A 20035-nucleotide genomic window follows, 5' to 3' on the forward strand; every position below is an offset into this window, starting at 1 on the left:
GTTCAGGAAGGTATGTAGTTATACGCTCAACACAAAAAACACAGTTTGAAAACCACATTTCAAGCTAGGGAGAACGGACATTTTCCCCAACAGAAAGGAATCTAATTACCCTTGAACTGATACGTATACATATAAGAGACAGTTCCAGTGAGTTATAGAGGCAGTCATTACAGAAGCCTTCCTACTTCAAAGCCAAACTTGTGGAAAGCGAAAGCCTTAACTGCATGAAAAATAAAAACATATTTTTATTTGCATGGCTAAAGTTTTGAATCTGCTGTTCAACACATGACAGCCAAAGCATTCAGGTTTATTAGCAACTACAATTTTGTCACCTCAGTAAAATGACAATCCCAAATGAAAAAAATATTTCTTATCTTCCTCAACTTCCTTCCATCCAGTCACCTAGCTCACTGGAATTATTTTAACTTAGAGAAAGAAAAGCATACAATGCAAAAAGTTTTAAGCTTTCTGTTTGGCGATGAAAATGCTGGATTTCTTCTGTAGAATGGAGAGCAATAGCACATTTGCTGTACGCAGAGAGCTGGTTTATGCAGCAAAGCTGCCTTCCAGTCCCATTCCCTCTGCTTCATCGCAAGCCAGTACCAAGTTAGGAGTGGATGAAATCTTAAGGTTATCCTCCTCCTCCTCTTCCCGCATCTGGGAGGACTCCCACTCCCCAAACATCCCATAATGCAAGTGTCCCCCTGCACCTTAGCCCAGCAGACTGAAAGGGGGGGAACTATATTAGCAGAAAGATTGGTGAGGTAAAATGGCATATTCACAACAAAACCAGAAATGAAATTTAACAAACACAAGGTTTTTTTAAAAATCAAAACAAAAACAACAGAACTCGGAATGACGATGGATATTTTTTAAATAAACACATCAATTTGAGATTTAAATAAAATATCCCATAGTCCTCTCCCACCACCCTTAAAAAAAATAGCTAATGCTTGATGTGTCACACCATTCAATAGAATCAGCCTTAGAGACAACCCAGCATGCCAGAAGAGATGGCTAAAGGGACCAGCTCTTTTTTTCCTTTTAATAGATATAGTATAAATAAAAGACAGTCACAGCACAGAGAGAGAAAAAGAAATACTACGATGCCCAAGGAGTTGGATAACTACATGATCATTTTCTCCTCTTCTCCTTTGTGACCTCGACTCATTATTGGTGACAGCCCTCTCAAAAATTATTAAAAATTATTTTCGTTTTGTCCTGCACGTTCCACAATTAAACCAGTACATAGTTAAAAGTGTTAAAGAATTTGGCGTTTGTTATGAATTGAACACTACCTTGTGCTCAAGACAATATTTATGCAGATGGACGTACCCTCTGATACTTGTGACTCACACTGTTCAAAGGCAGAATTCTCATGCTGGAAGACACTGAGGAATCAAACCAGTTTCTAACTCAGTGGCGCTAAACAGTCTGTCAGCTTTCTACTTGCAGCACAATAGAACAGAACAGGAATAGAAACAGAACAGAATAAAAACCAACGACTGGGATAAAGTCATTCAGCTGTCTGCTGGGAGATAATACAAACTACGTTTCATTCCTCAATACACTTTACAACCCAAGTAGGGCTCCTCAATACGTGCAGCTCACATGTACCCTTAACTGCTGCAGCTTCACGTCTGGCTATAGAGACAGAGCTCAGTATTCTTTTTAATACATGGAAACGGGAAGCAAGTTGTGTAATTGCCAGGAGGCACGACTGTTTTCATTATACACTGTATTTGCTCAGCTTGTGTTGTGCTTCCTGAAGAGTTTGTGAAATGAAGATGAATAGCTCAACTTTTTCCCAAGCACTGAAGGTCCCGCTCTGAAAGAACACACACAACAGGAGAATACGCTGAGTACGCCAGCACGGGTACAAGAAAGCGGTCCTGGCCATTGCAAGCTGCGCATGTATGCTTTAACTCGCTGACAACCACTGCCAAGCCAGTTAAGGTGGCTCTCCCAGACCGACTCCGGTGAATCAGATTAACCCGAAAGAATTCAGTTTTATAAAACGCATTACCAATGCACGTAAGAACACAAATTCACAGAGATCAAAAAGAACTAATGCAGTTTCTTGCATCTTCAGTAACTGCAAATTTTGTTTCAAAGACTAAATCAAAAAAGTTCCAAGTTTCAATCACAGCCTGCAAATAGGTCCAACTAAAGACAAAGACCGAGGTCAGACAATACAGCTAAACTGATCTAAAAGCTCGATAAAAGGCTGACAATCTCAGTCCCTCATTTTCACAAATAATCCAAACAAGTTTCCTGCATTTGAGGAAACTACAAAAAGATCCCACCTTCCTGCCTGTGAATTCTTCCCTGCTTAGTCACAGAAAAGCATAAAGTCAAGCTCTGGTCCCTTCTCCTTTGTTCCTCCCTTCCACCGGCCACGGAGTCTTACCCCCTCCTTTGTACAAAGCCGACAGTAACCACCTCCCTTAGCATTTCAACAAGCGAACTGGCTTACAGAGCGATCAAACAAGCAAAAAAGCAAAACTGGGGGAGTGGAAGAGAGGGGAACAAAGTCACTAAATAAGATATTTCTGTTTCTTGTCACAAGTTACATGTTCAAGCAAGACTACCTGTGAAGAAACAGTGCAAAGTATCACATTTTTTTAATGCAACTTGCTGTCCTTAGGGTCTACACCACAGACTGGGCTCTGATAATGCCTTAATCATATCTTGATTGGCAAAAGAGATAATACTCTAAAATACAGTAAGCAAACTTGTTTCAGAAATTCAAGCATAGCGCATGAGGAAGTGCTGATAACCACCACCACTTGGTGACTTTTAACGATGACGACCTTTCACTACATAATTCTTGCTACTGAGAGTCATACACAATCTGAGAAGCCAAATCATCTCGAAGAATACTCTTTTCCTCATCCAGAAAGGGCCATTCTTCTTTCTCCTCATGCCAACTTTTCAGGCACAGAGGATGTTAGATGAGTTTTCAAAAAATGTATTTATTGGATTGGACTTAAAGACTTTCCATCATACTCCGAGATTCTCTTCTGTGGGAGAAAATTACACACTATGATACTATCTTAGCGATCTTGCAATGGCTAAATAAAGCATTGTTATAAATAATGCTTAAATACTGTACATAGGCAAAACCCCATTCATTCTATGTTTTGACAGGTACCCAGAAAGAGATATATATTTACTCAAATTGTCACATCTAAGGGTTATTTTCTCAATTCTTATTTAGGTCTTCACAGCTTCTGACATGTGAACTTAAAACTTAAACTACACTCATTCTCTGGCAATTCCAGTTTATGTATATAGGCATTTTGTCTGGCTTGAGAGATATTCTATGCAGCACAAGGCAAAGCCATTGCAGCCTACAGCAAGAGCTGGTCCCTTTTGGCCATTCTCACAGTAACCTCACCAACCTTCCCACTAAAATGAACCAAGGGGATCGGTCGTAAAACGGGTCGCGCCCATCATTGAAGAGGTCTGATCCCTCCTCAGTTCCAACGTCGGAGCCAGTATCATCCACAAAGGCCTCATCATCAAAGTCCTCCATCTCATCCTGCTGTTCATCAGCCAGTTCAGTGATGTCGGAGTCAGCCGTGGAGAAAGTGGGGGAGGGCGTGCGATCAGCAAGACGCTCATTCACGCAGCCATGGAAAATGGGGGAGCTAGATATCAGTTAATGGAATACCAATTAACAGAGTGAGGGGAAAGAAGAATGCTTCATTTAACAGCCGTCTGTTGCCATCAGCACAGAGCCCACCTGAACAACAAGCAAAGGCTTCAAACCATCTGGACTGCTATGGAACGTAAGGGAAGGGAATGCTAGCGAAGTCAGGAAAAAGAGCATCCTTCAACTGAGCAGAAAACAAATGAAAAATTAATATAAACGTGGCCGAACATACAGATCTTGAGAGCACATCCATTTAACAGAGCCACAATTCTTATTTCCAAAACGTAGCAGTTTTGTAAATAAAAATACTGTAAAGGTGCAGCCGACATCAGGAAATAGTAAAGAATCCCATCAGATATAAGGTATTTCCATAGGGTATGACCAAGCTATTTGAACCACAAATGTAAGTAAGGCCCCAGGCCACTTTTCCTCACAGTTTCCGGTGTTCTTCATTTTCTTACAGCTCTGCTCCAGTGATTTTAGATGGAACTTAGCTAGCTACGTTTTTTTTAAAATGAACTTATAACTTACTAAGGGTTCAGGCAAATCAGATTCTAAAAGATTACACCAGAACTGACAACATTTTAAAGAGCATTTTCTGCTCTTCGCTATATTTTAAGTCTTATCAGAAATCCCTGAAAGGCAACACACACAAGTAACACTAGTGGCCATACAGTTTATAACCACTTTCAAAATCAAAGTTCATCCAGAACTGACAAGAGTCACCAGTGTACCGGCAGTTGAGATTATTGTCACATACCTTCCAACAAGCTTGAACCAATGAAAGCGATCATAAAAGGGGTCGCTGCCTGTCATCGTGCTTTCACTCTCATCCTGTGTATTAGATGCCATTTCCCCGGCTCTGTCATACATCTCGCGCATCAGGTCCAACCTCTGCCTGCACAGAAGAAAGCAGGACTAAAAAGTTAATAAAGAGTGAATAAGAAAGCAGAGAACACAAAGTGGGGTGCGCTGATTTCACCTATACCAGATTACACATAGGAAAGGGAGAATAAAGAACAGGGAGTCTGTACCACTGAGTTTGGTACTGTGCTAATTCTCTGATGTGTTAGGGATTCTGGGAAAAAATTTGTAGGCTAAGCCCACTAAGCATGAGGCAAGGTCACTGCAGAAGCTTATGTAAATCTTGGATTTCATTCAAACTTCTAAATATTCTTCTTTCACATCTAATTCTGGCTTTTTTTTTTTGCTTCCTTTTTTGCATCAGACAACGTTGCTGAGTAATTTGGGCAGCTTTTTTGCATTCCACTCCAGAAACGTTGGCATTTTGATTCAAAAGTGAACTGATTCCATTATAGACTTTCCTTTATTTATTGAAGAAAACAAGTGTTTCACACTGCAAGATCCTTTGTCTGGAAGTTAATCAGTGGAAAAAAAGTTCTTCAGTCAATATATAGAGAATGGGGAAAAGACAAATGTCTTTTGCCTATTTGCAAGAATATGATTAAAATAATTCAGATTACAGTCAGAATTTGTGTACCTTCCATAGAAATAGAATCTTCTTTATTTAAACTTTTTATTTTAAATTATGGCCTATACTACTAAGTCATATAAAAGCAGGTGGGAAGGAAACTTTTGCAGTGAAAGGAACATGAAAAGAATTAATGCAGAGAGATGAGCTGTGATAAGCCTTATTAGATTTAAAAAATAAAATCTAACCTCAAGTTAAAAAATTAAATGCAGAGGTGAGGTAAAATGCTGGAGAACAAATACACTTGTTTAAAAAATATAGGAAACTGGTATTTAAAACATACCACACTGTCTGGAAAGTTGGCATTTTGAGAGGACACAGAGAAAAAACAAGTACACCAGAGAATGAACAGCAAGGGGGGAAACTTTTCAGCGAAGCGCCTTGGATATAAGGAAGTTGTAATATTTACATACTTGAGTTTTTCTAAGGACCAGTAATGCGTTGCTCCATTCTTCAGATCCTGGACTTCCACAGCTACCACTGTACGGGGGAAAGGCCTATCGTCCCGTGTCTTCTCCAACTCCGTGGGCAAAAGCTCTGGTGGCAGTGGTGAGTAGAGCGTGTCTGTCAGCAGGACAAACTGAAACTGCACCTGGATGGAAAAAGAAAAATTACTTTAGTTCTAAGAAGTCACGGTATCAGCATCACAAAGGGGATAGAGACCTAACCTAAGGCAATATAGGAAGCCAGTTTGACTTTCATCTCTGTAAACAGATTCGGGGGCGGTTTTTTACGTCACTTTTTTTTTTTTTGTCTCGAGATGGCATAAAACATATTTTTCAGCTGCGTACAGACATCTTGCCTTTATTGTCACAGCTAGAAGAGGTCTGGAAAACTATAGACCTAGCACATCCTGCAGCACCCCCTTTTCTTTGAAAGATGAATGATCATATGAAGTTAAAAGCAAAAAGGAAGAGACAGGGCCCTGGGGAGATGTACATGTGTTTATGATATTGACAGGAACAGCATAAGGGAAATGAGAAAGAGGATAATATATCAACCACGTTTGCAGGGGTTGTTCATTCCATCAGAAGCCTGAATCAGAGACTCATGATTTTCTGAATGCTTTTAAAGCCCAAACTAAAAAACAAGAGACATATAACTTTAAAGACTACAAGTAACTCTGAGTGTTTGAAGCAGGACTGTACAGTCAACATCGATGAGTCAGAAAATTCAAAAAGCTCCCCTGCATGTCCCTACCTTTTTCTTTAACTCTACGCTGATTGCATTGGCTTCTTTTAGATATACTGCATTTCCCCAGAGCTGGTCCCTCAGTGAAGTAAACTGGTGAAATTTCCACTTCCTGAAAGCCCATTGCGCAAGTTCATATTCATGTCGTGTCCAGGGCACTGGGAAGAGCAAAGAAACAGAGAAATAAAACACTGTGGCTGCTTCTCTAAACCATCCCATGCAGCACCTAATGCTACTGCTGACTGTGGCATCAAGTTCTCAGCACCTTTTCTGGCAGAGAACAAAAAAACCCAAACCCCTGCATTTTTATTATTCAGTGAGGAAAAACTGGATTCAAACTTCCTCACCACTAGCAGCGGAGATATAATGATCAAGTAAGGAGATTTGGAACAGAGAAAACAAAATAAGTACCCCTCCTAGTTAACAATTATTAAAGCCAAATGCTGAAACAGTGGAATGAAAGCAAGTATTATGGGAATAATAAACTCTATCTACTGTCCAGAAATGGAGTTAGACAGACATGTCACAGCATGAATTCTACGAATTCTTACCAAGGAGAAAAATAAAACTTCAAAATCAAAACAAGGAAACAAAGGCAACAGTATTATTTTGGTTTAAGACATCTGAATTATGTTAGTGCCAAGAAGAGAGAGATTCCTTCAAATTCAAGACCCCAAAAACAAAGCTTGCAGTTAAACTAATCTAGTTTGTGCATCAATTGAATTTGGGGATGTATGTCTACTGTCTATGTGGAACTTATTCTATGAATAGGTATTTTACATCTTTATGCTGTGAAGATTACACATCAAGAAATTATGAAGGGTTTCACAGCTTTCCAAAGCGAGTTTTCTATCTATTGCAAGAGATAGTCTACCAACTGTTCCTTTAGGCTTAGCTACATCCACATTCTTTTTAACTTCAAACTCACCTTCTTCTTCTTCTTCTTCCTCCTCCGTTGTTTCAGCTGCCAAGGATCGTGTCTCTACCTGCCTCTGCAAGGCCTGCAGCTTACTCTCATAGTCCTGTGGGGAGAGAGGAGATACCGTGTAGGAGGACAGACAAAAGCAAGGAGAAAGTTAAGAGAGACTAACACCTCAGATGGAATGACAGACACAGAGGACAAATACATATGGACATTTCCATTAATGCTCAGACGTCACATACCAACATCTATTGTTTTAGTACAATCTGTCCTTGAAAAGAGAGATGACAGAAGCAAAAACAATTCATAGAGTAGTCTGAGTTGGAAGGGACCTTTAAGATAGTAGTGGTGTTTTTTTTAAATCATCAGATATACATGCTCATAGTATCTATAAGAGGGAAAGGTTTAGCTTTTTTCTTTTTTTCCCCCCGCTAAAGACTGGAAAAAGGGGATTTTTTGGGTGAACCTGCTTGCTGCTTTCAGGTAGGTAGGAAAGAGGCAGAAATAGAGAAAAGTACAGAAATAAATTTAAAAGGGGAAGATTATTCACCTTCATTTTCTCAAACAGAAGGATTAACAGCATCACTGATTTGCCTTTTGATACAAAAAAAATTCATTTCAGATTTTAGGAAAAAAAAAGAAAAGACGTGTTTTCAGTTAGATTTTCCACTTGGGATGTAAGTATTGCCCTCTCACGTGTGTATTTAATATCAGAAGATGAAAAAAATGCCACCGCCCTGGTAAGTGGGCAGAGAAGTCTGTGCAGAGGTCTCCCCACAAGGAGCACTTCAACACTACCTTCTGGTGTGAGAGCATTTTCTTCCTGTTCAGCATAATCATACCTTGAAATCAATGCTAGTAAGACCTAATGACCCTTTTATTACTTGCTGGTAAAACAAATACAAATTCAAGATATTTAGAACAGACACAGCCACTGTGCTCCTGGTCTCAGAGCCTGCCTCACGACCAAATTTTATTTTTTGAAGATAATCCTTTGGCATATATTACACAAATTAAACTGGTTTCTCAAGATTTTTATACAAGAATTGCAACAATTCACTAAGAGCATTCCAGAGCTCTTAAGGAGAATTCTTGAAGCCACTCATCTTGTATTCCAAACCTTCTCTCTTCCACAGTTCCAAATCCTAAAATTCTTCTCCAGTGCACTGTTTGCAGTAATGCGTTCTTAAGTCTAACAGCTATAGAAGCAAAGCTTTACATTTTCCTCCCATCCTGTTTAAGCATCCCACCTAAACAGCTACATTACTTTGTTTTCATACAGCAAGTATAGTTCTTAACACTGCCACAATGCGATTGCGTCAAATTTAACACAAGTTCAGTGAGAGAGACCTTTGGATGGTATCTGGAAAGGAGATAAACCTGAACTATGTTCCTTTAAGTTTGTAAGTCATATTTCCTGAAGGTAGCATTAAAAAATGGTAGCTGTGCTCTTAGAAAGTGCAGAATTTTCAATACCATGAATTCAATACCCATGACGTTTAGAGAGAGAAAAGTGAACTATTAAAGATATATGGCATTTGTATGAGGGCTGTGTTTCAATTTTCTGATTTCCTCTTGAACTTCTATTTGGCTAAAACGCTCCTTCTTCTTCATTTGTGTCTGCTCCATTCACTCTAAGATGGCTCCATATTTACAGTGTAAATAACCTTAGCCCAGCAGCAAAAGAACTGCAGACCAAACAAACGTATACCCTTCCTTTTGATATTCCTTCTGACATTCCTAACGAGTCACCAAAAAACTATTCTAAACTTGATGAGGAGTTTCAGGCTTATCTACAGTTCTGAAATAGCCAGCTTACTCTTAAAAATTTGTTAACATAAAGGCACTCTCTCTGACCTTTTTTCCCCCTCATCCATGTAGATAATGCTTTTACATTTGAAACCAAGATAAAACAGGTCAGATGCGCAGTGACAGAAATGAGCTTCTCTTACTTGCAAAGAAGGGCAAAATAATTTATTTTCCTGTAGTCTGAAGTAGATAATCTGAGGATGTCATTTTGAGTGGCTAGATTGTAGAAATGAAAAGCTCTTCAAGTAGTGTTTAAGTAGAATATTTGATCAGATTCTTTTGGAGAAACTGAAAAGCTGCAGAGGCAATGGGTCAAAAATCAGGGGCATTCCACTGGGAAAATTTACTTCCAGCACGAAAAACCCAAGCACGTTAAACTCGTTCAAAAGACAAAGACCTGCTTCTTGTCTTCTCTATTTTCAGACTTGTGAACCAAGTGAGTGTATCTTCTGTACATTTAAATACCTAGATAAATAAATGCTTATGCAGACACTTTTTATTGACAACACACTAACAAACGTTACTTCTACAACTAAGTAAAAGAACCAAAGTTTGTTTTCCCATAACAAAAAAAAAAAGAAATAAGTACCATTTCCCTAAGCAGAAAAACAGGACTCAGATTGCCTCCTGGCACTTGATACTATGTCAGTATTTAAAAATAATTGGCGCTGAGCAACAGATGAAGGATGAATTTTCAGGCTGGTTGGGACAAAAGGTGCACTGCCTGCACTGCAAAAGGGGTTGGTTTGCTCTACTGAGAGATTGGTCAGCTCTCCAGGTAAGTATTTCCACATCTGATTAGAGATAATACACACATAATTGTCAGTACTGATGGAGAAGTGCCTCAGCTGCTAGAAAAGAAAAAAACCTGCACCTAGAAGCTGCCCCGATGGTCCACGCCTGGACTCCCTGGAACCCAATGCATATTGTTGTACAGCTTCAAACTGGTTGAAGTCATTAGCGCCGTGAATGTGCAGAAAGGGAACGCAAAGTTTATTTTGCCCAGGGACATGGAAATATCTAAAGCCACAACAATCACAGATTTTCTGAAAACAGGAGAAAAAAAAAAAAAAAAAAATCAATCATACACTCAGACTAGGCCAAGCTTTTTAACACCAGACTGGACCAGCTTTTTAAGCAGAACACTTGCCATAACAACTCAGATTCTTTGGATCTACGTGATGTCTGCAAAGGTACGTAGCGTAGGCCATTCCCTCCTGTATTTGAGGCATATAAAAAAATATTTCTTTGGTCTTCAGCGGCCAAATAACTACAGAACAACCAGCTCTGTATTTCCTTCCAGAATTTAGATAAACAGCACACAAGATGGTACGATGGGACAGCACTGAAGAGGAGTGTGGCTTGTGTTCCCTTGCACTATAAAAAGCTTTTTTTTTTTTTTTTAAAAAAACAAAACAAACAAAGCTGTGTGACAGTAGACACAAATCTGTGTAGGCTGCTTTTCGCATAGCAGCAGAAAAATCAGGATGGACAGACTTACAAGAATCAGACTGAGGAACAATTAAAGAAGCTTTTTTAACTCTGTGGAAACAATACCAATCCCAAGATAAAAAAAATAAAATCAGGACAAGCCTGTAATCAAGTTTCATTTCCATTTCACTGAGACAAGTCTGACACTTACAAGAGTATTTCATAGTTTATTGAAAGAGCACTTGTTACAATACAAACCAGCTCTGCTTTTCACAAGGCAGATGCTTGCTCTTAAAACAATCCAAAACTTGTTTTTTTCTTAAACAATGGACAGATCTGAAAATCCCATTTAATTCAAAGGCAGCTCACTGCTTTCTTTACAGTACAAACGGGTACAACAGCATAGATTTCTCATGTCGCAGCTCCTGAAGTGGTTCAATGGGAAGTATCCAAGTCAAATTTCAACATATAAAGGATAAAGAACAAATTTCAACATATAAAGGATAAAGGACAAACAGTGAGGGAGATATTGGAACTATGCTGAATGTACTGCTAAAAATAGCCTCCTCTAATTTGACAGATCCCTAAATTCAGATTGCTGAATTTCAGTGAGAAAAGGATGTTGAAGTCAATCAGAGGAGCATTAGTGGCATGCGTTTCCCCCCCGCCCCCCCCAAATCCACATGCCCCCAGTGAGTCCTAAAGGACATTTAAGAAACCGTCACTAAGGCATAGGTGGATCCAAGCCAGCTGTCAAAGCACACAGCACATCAGCACCTAGCAATGGCAATTAAGCTTATTAAAACAGCACTGCCATCATGGATGCCACATTTCCATTAACCTGAAAGCCTTTTCCCACAGTCTCCAACAGAAGCAGCTGTATTACTGTTCCTTCACTCTATTAATACAGAATTTGGAGTGAGAGGTGTGCGTATTTCTTAGTAATGCAAGGAGAGCCACAAGTTCTCACATCATTTCCCTTATCAGATGAGGCACAGCACTGTAATTAATATTCAATTCTTAAAGCAGGCAATTATTTTTTATGTATTTTTTTTTCCCCAGTTTAATTTCTGTAATATCCTCCTAAAGGCCAGGAAAAAAAGCTGCTTCCTCTGAGCAGACGACTCCATTTTGGCTTTGACTGCCCTTTTTCTTTTTTTGTCAAATCATATAACAACAGAATAAGCAGGGTTTTTTTTTTCCTAGTGCTGCACTAAACCAGTGGGGTAAGACAGACTGACGGCAACCTATTGTTCCTCCTCATCACCATCACCACCACCCAGGCATATACAGATATTTCTTCTCAGATTTTTAAGCTGAAATAAGGTGGCAAAAACTTTTTTTAGTGTCTAGCGTTAAAATATCAAGTAGCGGGAGTTTTTAATCTCATGTCAGTACATGTAGTTGCATGGACTTCAACATTACTCCATGTTCCATCACGTGGTGATTTCACATGGGCAGCCACAATCCTCAATAAAAATGGGACACAAGAGAAAACTGGTCTGGTCTTCTCTGGTGACCCACCCCGTGCAGACTAACTCTGCCTGGCTCATGTGTTTCTACAAAATTGAGAGGATTTTCCCGAGGATGCATTTTGAAGAGAGTCCAAACCTTTTTGAGGATACGGACGAACTCCATTACGCTCCCCATGCACAAAACCAAAGTGCAATGCAGTACTAAAACAAGATTCTAAAATAAAGGCAACAGCAAAATATTATTTGCAGCCCAAAACTCGTTTTGCAGTTCTGACTCAAGCTCAAAAAAAAGTATTGCTCGTCTACAAGGCTTCTTTTCTTTAAGAATCAAGACGTTTTTGGACATGATGCTTTATTTCCTTCGTTCAAGTAGGCCAAAGCATGAGACAAAATGCAAGTTACAAAGCCATATTTGGACACAAAATTAAACCTGCCGTAAAAAAAAAAAAAAAACAACATCCTAAATGATGGGACCAGCTCATTCTTTCAGGACAGTTGGACTTTGTAGCTCCTACATCAGAGGGCCAGCATCCCATCAGGAACACACGCGCAGAGACTGAAGAGTTGACACTGGATTAATTGCTATGTAGAGGGTGCACGGCTGCCACTTAATATATGTTGCAACCAGCCCCTACACCATGCACAGCTGGGGGACCGGGGGGGGGAAATTGTACAGGAAACAAAAACAAGATGGAAATTAAACTTGAGGCACTTCCTGCTCATCTACAGCCATGCTGAAACATGCAGAAGTAACAGTTATCAGTAGGGCTTATATTTTATCAAAAAAATAACCAGCCTCAAGTAAATTAAGGAAATTTGTGCAAAACAGCACAAATCGTTTAACCGTACAGATACACCGCAAAGTGGACCTATCTTACCAAATGTGGTACAGTAGCCAGTTTTGTTTTTAAATTCATATTCAAGTTAAATTTAAAAGCAAAATAAGCCCTCCAAGCTTTAGATTGGCATATACTTAAGTCCACAGATTTTCAGATGTACGCGCAATTTTGTCTTGCACTTTAAGAAACTCAGAAAGAAGAAAGTGTATCATTAAAATTGTGACTCTCCAATTGAGATAAATCCCCAAGCTCATAAAGCCTATTGCTTAATCAACAGTTTTTCTGTAATCTGTTTGAAACAATCTGAAGTAGGGATTGCAAGCATTTGTTTTACGGCAAATCACCTGCAAGTATAGACCTCTTCAGATCAAAATAGATATTAAAAATTTTAACTTGCATTTTGAGTGTGGGGAGAAGGAAAACTAATCCTATTTTCCCCTCAAAATGACCTTCTCCTTTATTAAAAAAGTCTTGAAAAAGCGGTTTAGTTCAAGACCAGAGGCACTATCATGAGGTATCACGTTCAGATGAAACGGTTCAATTCTCCTGTCTTTGAGGAGAATTCAGCCAATTCAAAGTAGTGATCTATAAATCTTCATAACTATTTCAAGAACTATTCTCAGACTCGTGCCCGAGAAAGCTGAAAACATAAAATAAAAATAATTAGCTTTTTGAGGCTTCTTCCTGCACCAGAGTGTCGAAAAATCCTAGTTCCTTTCCACAATCTCTGTATAATAATTAAAAATGATTATATTTAGAGATACAACGGGAATTAGAAAAAGCTTATTTCCGAAGTATTGCTTCAGCAATATATATATATTCTGACATAAAATTCCATTCAGGCAGGTTTAACTGTCACAGCAATTTCATACCAATAATTACGAACTTAAGCAGAAGGCGAAAAGACATCTCCTACTCGGGGAGCAGGACTGTTGTGACCCAACAGCTCTTCTTTATTTCGCTATAAAAAAAGCCACATATCTTGTCAGCCAACAACTTTTGGTTTATAGATTATTATTACTATTAATAATTTCAGTTAAGAGTGGAAAATATTGTTCTGAAGAGCCAGATCAATTTAAAAATAGATCGTCAGTTTCCTTATTGCTAAGAAAAAGGTCACAAGAAACATTCAATGCTATAAACTAAATTCCTCTTTTGATTGTCTACATAAAACACAGGAGGAAGGTAGCACTTTGTAAGTTCCAGACATTATTTTCAGCATTAGAAAAATACTTCAAGACACACAAAAAACCCTGGTAAATGAGCTAGCAGGGAAGTTCTCCTCTCCACATCCCTCCCTCCAAGTCTTCTAGTCTAGGAAAAAAGTTCTTACAATTTTTCAAAATGTTCTTCCAATCAATGTCGTTAAAACTGCAACAAAAGTCACATGCAAAGGGAACGGGCTGAAGGGCCAGTACCTTGTGGTTTTATGTCAAATTACTCAAGTTCTACCTGGCCGAACAAAACCCAAAGACATACGCAGAGCCAATTCTGGCTGTTTGTCAACGATAAGCCAGAATTGCCCCTGCTTCCCTCCTCCCCCAGACTACTCTTGGCCAACTAATCATACTGTGGTTTCTCTGCCCGCTTTGAGGTTAGGTGCTGAGAATTGGCGCCTCATCCGTGGGGGCGTCACAAACTGGTTATAGTGGTTAAGCCGGTCAGTCTGTTTTGGGTGGGAGTTAGCTGTATTGCCTTCTGCACCGCCTCCATTGCCGTGGTTGCAGTAAGGTTGTCGGTGCTGGTGGATGTGGCGTTTTTGCTGGAAAGCCTGCAGGTCGGGATTCTGCTGCCCGCTGTATGAGTGCAACGATTCAGAGGAGCCCGATGTCTGACGCCGCAAGCTTTTCTGAGAGCCATTATTGAGAGAATTGCTTCTCCAGCGCAACTGAGGCGATGGCTGCTGCTGGCTGCTAGGCTGTGGCTGTGTGTTTAACTGCTGCCTGTTAATTTGGATATTATCTTGATTCCTCTGGGGGCCATAAAGATTCCATAGCTGCTGAGGGTCTTTCGAAGCCGCTCTACTTTCTTTTTCTTTGTTTTCATCTTTGTTCTTATCATCTTCTTTTGGAATTCTAACCTCAATAACTTCATCCTCTGTGATAATTATATGGGTGCCTGGACTCCATGAGTTCCTGTGTTTGGGATTGCTTTTGAAAGGAAACCGGGGCTTGCGATTTTCAGGTGGAATAAATCGGTGAGGCATATTTTGTCGACGAAGCTGTTTTGCTATTTCCTGCTGCTGCAAATTTTTAAATCGAATCTGTTCTTGCCTCATCCAACGTAATCGCCCACGTCTGAAAGCTGGATCACCAGCCATTAACTGAGAAACACGCTCCTCTTTAGCAAGATCATCATTCTCGCTTCTTTTTAGGTCATCCGTGGGCTTCTTATCCCCGTCTACCACACTGGTAGAGTTTGGAGACTTAGCGTTAGCTATGGTTGACTGAGCTTTATCTGGAGAACCTATCAGAGGTAAAACCTTCTCCATTTTTAGCATCTTATTTCTAAGAACTTTTATCTCTTCATCCTTCATGTTGTTCTGCTTCTTGACTTCTTGCAAAATATCTTCTAATTTGTCTATATGCACCTTAAGGTCATCCACATCAGTGACTCCTTTACCATTGGCCATGACATCTTCGATTTTTTCATCTCCAACTCCTACTGTATCCCAGACATCACGAGCAACAGCTCGCCACGATTCACGCTCATTTGGATCTTTTTTCCCATACATGGCACAAAGCTCTTTCATTTTAACAATGGCCAGAGCCTCAATCTCCTGCCTACTGTGCCTGAAGTCATTGAGTGCTACCTCATAGCATATCTCTTTCACAGCCTGAATCTTTAAGTCTGAGATGGTAACCCATTTGGAGTCTTTGCTAAGGCGGCGACGTTGGGGTATCTGGTACATTTTAATAGGCTCTCGTTTCTTCCCACTGCTGGGGAGGCCACACTTTTTTACAATGGTTTGGAGCTTGCTGGGGGGCAGCTTCTCTCTCAGGGAAGTGATCAGTCTCCAACTCTCCTCACACGATCTCTTGTCCGAATCATCCCCACTATCAGAGTCTGCATCCTTTGGAAAAACAAAAATCAAGAAGTGGCCCCAAAATAACCAAAATTAAAATTGTAAGAAAATGGAAAAGCTAAACAAGAAGTAGCAGGCAAAGAAAACTAAATCAAAAAATCAAAATAGAACAAGTGATAAGGAAGTCCCTGAAGACTGAGAGTTAGGACATTAAAATGTATCTTCAAGAGTCATGGACTGTCAAAGTTGGAGCTCTTCACTAAATTAAGATTAACATTATATTTAAAAGTCTTGTCATCTCAAAATAGCAGATAATCTAAACTCTTCCCTCCCAATTCCTTCCAAAAATCTTTAAATAGATCAAGTAAAACCAAGTTCCTGATTAAAAAAAAAAATAAATTAAAAACCAAGTGTAAACTGCACTTCACACATGCTACAAAAGACATGCAAATCCCCGCCACACACATTTGCCTTGGTGACTGCTGTTGCTTCTTTCAGCAAATCCTCCCCAGGTAGGTGAACACAACAGCCATCATAGAAGATGTCATGAGCAGCCAGAGTAAGTTGGGTTAACACTGGTTAGTAACGTTGCACGTGGTTGCAGGGATGCTCAAGTTTAGAATCCACTTCACTACAACAGCAGCCAGAGAAGTGTTAGACGATAAGAAAAAATGAAACAGAAGCAGCCGAAAGGTTCAATGTTAAAAGGACTGTAAGTGCCACTATGACAGGTGAAGACAGTGGTTCATACTCCAAGACTTGCTACAAGCTAAAAGATATCCAGAATCAAAGTTTCAGAGGTGGGCTGTGGGGTTTTTTTGCTTTTGTTTTTTTTCCCATTTGTCACCTTGTTGCTTAGTTTAAAGAAAAAAAACATTAACAGTCTTGTCTGTCCGAAGAATGAGTTTCAGAAGAATGTAGCAGTAATGACTTTTTTTTTTTTTTAAATTGTTTTAATATGAATTCTCTATTTGATATCCTTGATTTATCCTCTTCTCAAACCCTAGAGCCTGGAGCTTCCACACAACTTGCTAAGAGTTATGCGTGTTTTGCTTCTTCATTACAAGTTTTTCACCTTTTGCTAAATGATTTTTAATAAGCAGTGCTTCAGGTTTCCATATGTTAGGAATGTTTGTTCAGGAATACTGCCACCAGAAGTTAAGGACATCCATTATTGCTTACTGTAACCAGGAACTGAAGTCAGACTACTTTTCTTTAAAGGATTACTAAGTTAAAACATCTCTTTAACAAACAAAACCTCCTATGTATTTTTGTGATCCAAACATCTTCAATAAAACACAGCAGTCGGTCTCTAATGAACCTCTACCTAACATCCCTATTTTTCACGTAGAGAAATACAATACTGGAGAAATCAGGAACAATAACAGCCAAAGGAAACCCAGGTCACTGACTCAGAACCACAGGTTCCTAGACTTCAGACTTCGGGTAGAAGACCACGAAGAATGGGGAATACAATATAATTTGTTTGGGGAACGATGAAAGGGAGTAAAAGAAATACTGTTCTGCCCTACGGTCAGCAAGCTCCACAGCCTACGATTCACATTATTTGAGCTTCTTGTGACCTTATGTATTTTTAATATTTATGAATAGCACTAGAGAATCAACTTCTCCAAATTTAGGTCAAAATATAAGCAAAACACTGGTTCAGAAACAGAACAGAAACTCTTTGTGAATTTACAACCGACAAAATTTGTGGCCTAAGGAAACAGCATCTAACAAACTGCATATTGCAGTGAAAACAAAAGATGCCCTGGAGGAAGACACTGTACAATCTACACATTCAAGGTTACGTCTGGAAAGGCAAAACACAAACTACTCAAACATTAAGTCACAAGTTCCACAGAATTATTCTCATAGGTTACAAAATTACCGTATTACTACTTATGGGTAAAGCAAGTCTTGCGTAGAAAAAGCTGATTAAGAGACACTGTGTGGTCATTGCCCTGTGTGCACTCAGGTTACCCAGACCAATTAATATAGGTATGTACCCACATTCTAATATCAAGTGGTCACTGCAAAGGCATTATGACCAAGAAAACCAGGAAGATTATTTTAGCTCTATTAAACACATTATCACATTCAATTTGTAAAATGGAGAATGATTATTTCTATTCCCTAGTAATACTAGCAAGGCAATAGTTGTAAATTTTAGGGGATAAGAGCTATTATTTATCTTTTTTGTATAGCACATCTAACAAATAAATACACGAATTGGTTGGAATCTCAGCACAAAACCAAAACAATCTGGTAAACAGGATTAGCCAGCTTCTTATATCCAGGATTATACTCCAATTTAGAACAAGAAAAATATTTGTATTTCAGTATCAGTCTTACATAGCAGTAAGGTAGAGAACGTGATATTGCAGCTGGATATCGCAGCAATGTAAATACTTTCAAGGTACACAAGCTGAAATGCATTCCCAGATTTCCCAATCATTATTCAACTACTATTGTATGAATGCATTAATCCTGCCCATTCCAGACTCTGCGTACGGTGACACAGAAATGACGAGATGTATCAAGAAGTTTTGCTGTCATCTGAAATATTCTTATTAAGCGTTGCGATAAGCAGGATACTGCTTAACAGCCCAGTCATCTCATTTGGTATCTTCCCTTACAACTAGGAAAGGCGTCCTTCAGGAATTACATTGATAATGCCTGTAGGATCGCCTTCCACCTTTGTCCACTAACTGAAATCAGCAAAACCAAAACAAGCTTAAAGAAATTAGCGACTTCATTACAGTATTAAACAACACACTATCTAAAGAACCTTCCCTTAATCTTAAGTATATGGAGAAACAAATTCCCTTCACAACACTTTTATAAATGCGGCCTTATTTGAAGCAGTTCCCCAGACAGCCAATTCTCACATCTTTAATTCATACAATGGCTTAGCTTATGCCTGGCAGCTAAATTTTAAGAGAGGGAATTCCATTACTTGGATCTCCTTTGACACATAACCAAAACTCACTTGATACTCAAACTATTTTTATTTTCATATTGAACTGATTTTTGCCATACGACTTTCAGCTACACAAATTTTACACAAATATAAAATTGCAGAGACGAAACATTACATTAGTCCCATTTAACTTCCTTTCTGAACTAAGTGGTGCTTTGATTCAAAGTCTGCAGCCACTCCTCTCCATCCAAGAAATTAGTCCCTTCTGATTAAATAATTAGAGATGCAGTAGTCTTTAAGTGTATAATATAAATTAAAAAAAAAAAAAAAAAAAAAAAAGATGTAGCTTCTACCTATGGAAGCCACAGTACTTTGCTTCATTCTGGTTTTGGAGAAGGGGGAAGAGCTTTACAGTTTAAAACCCAGTGTGCATTTAACCCACAGTTTTCAGTGGTCTCAAACTAGTATTACAAACGAATCATGAATTTGAAACTTTTAGAATTCAGGCACAATTCCATTTGCGTTCTGGCTAAAGGACAACCCAATAAAGCTAAAGCAGAATCAGGTTTCCTAAGGAATTCTAGATTTCATTCCTGGGGTTGGTCTTGTTTTTAAAATTCACAGGGTGCTTGAAGACTGCCTGCATTTCTATTTGTAATGCACTTCAGGAGCTACTTGTTGTGAGAAGACTGAAATCCTCCTACTAGACTTAAATTATCAGATTTCCTATTTAAGAAATAGGTGGAATGGCAGAATTCCCGTTGTTCTGAACGGGTTAGCATTCCCTTAGCACACTGTTCCCTAGTCGTAACCCCACCATCGGCATGTGTACCATTAAGACCCTTACAAGGAACTCCATGCAGGGGGAGGGAGAAGGGTTAAAACATGCACAATGCAGCAACATTTTCAGACATCATTCAAAAAAATAAACCTAGTGTATCAATGTTCTAGGAATCTCTTTGGCAGCACAAAATTAGTATGTTCTGGTGATCCAAGACAAAAATCAAGGCAAACATCCCAAGAAGTAGCTGTTTAGCCTACTGAAAAGGAACTTCAAAAAACACAGAGCACAGAAATGCCCTTTTTTCAGGTTAAGTTGCAAGAAATCCAACCTGTCCCAACGAGAACTGATTAAAGCCTCTTCACTGTCCATTACAATTTCCGAATTAACATGAAGGAGCTCACTCACACTGATAATAATTCACTGTAGACACAAAGTATTTGAAAGCAAAGGGAGAACTGCATTGTGCAGACAACCCAAGCAGGTTTT

At 39.1% G+C, this 20035-nt stretch overlaps 1 protein-coding gene across 7 annotated transcripts in view; it reads right to left on the reverse strand.

Annotated features, from left to right (window-relative positions):
- Positions 1 to 20035, reverse strand: part of KIF1B (kinesin family member 1B) — a 95528-nt gene that overhangs the window by 28046 nt on the left and 47447 nt on the right. For 4 of the 7 annotated variants that reach the window (XM_054222226.1, XM_054222225.1, XM_054222223.1 and 1 more), the window contains 5 exons: positions 7270 to 7363; positions 6351 to 6499; positions 5564 to 5742; positions 4419 to 4556; positions 3405 to 3653 (listed from right to left, as the gene is read on the reverse strand). In XM_054222226.1, coding sequence (XP_054078201.1) covers positions 3405 to 3653; positions 4419 to 4556; positions 5564 to 5742; positions 6351 to 6499; positions 7270 to 7363 — 809 coding nt within the window. Of the gene's footprint in view, positions 1 to 3404; positions 3654 to 4418; positions 4557 to 5563; positions 5743 to 6350; positions 6500 to 7269; positions 7364 to 10704; positions 15891 to 20035 lie in introns of those variants that run through there. The other 3 variants (XM_054222229.1, XM_054222228.1, XM_054222230.1) reach the window with 2 other exon arrangements.

The sequence above is a fragment of the Rissa tridactyla genome, chromosome 16 (genome assembly GCF_028500815.1).
Source record: "Rissa tridactyla isolate bRisTri1 chromosome 16, bRisTri1.patW.cur.20221130, whole genome shotgun sequence".
Lineage (NCBI taxonomy): Eukaryota > Metazoa > Chordata > Aves > Charadriiformes > Laridae > Rissa > Rissa tridactyla.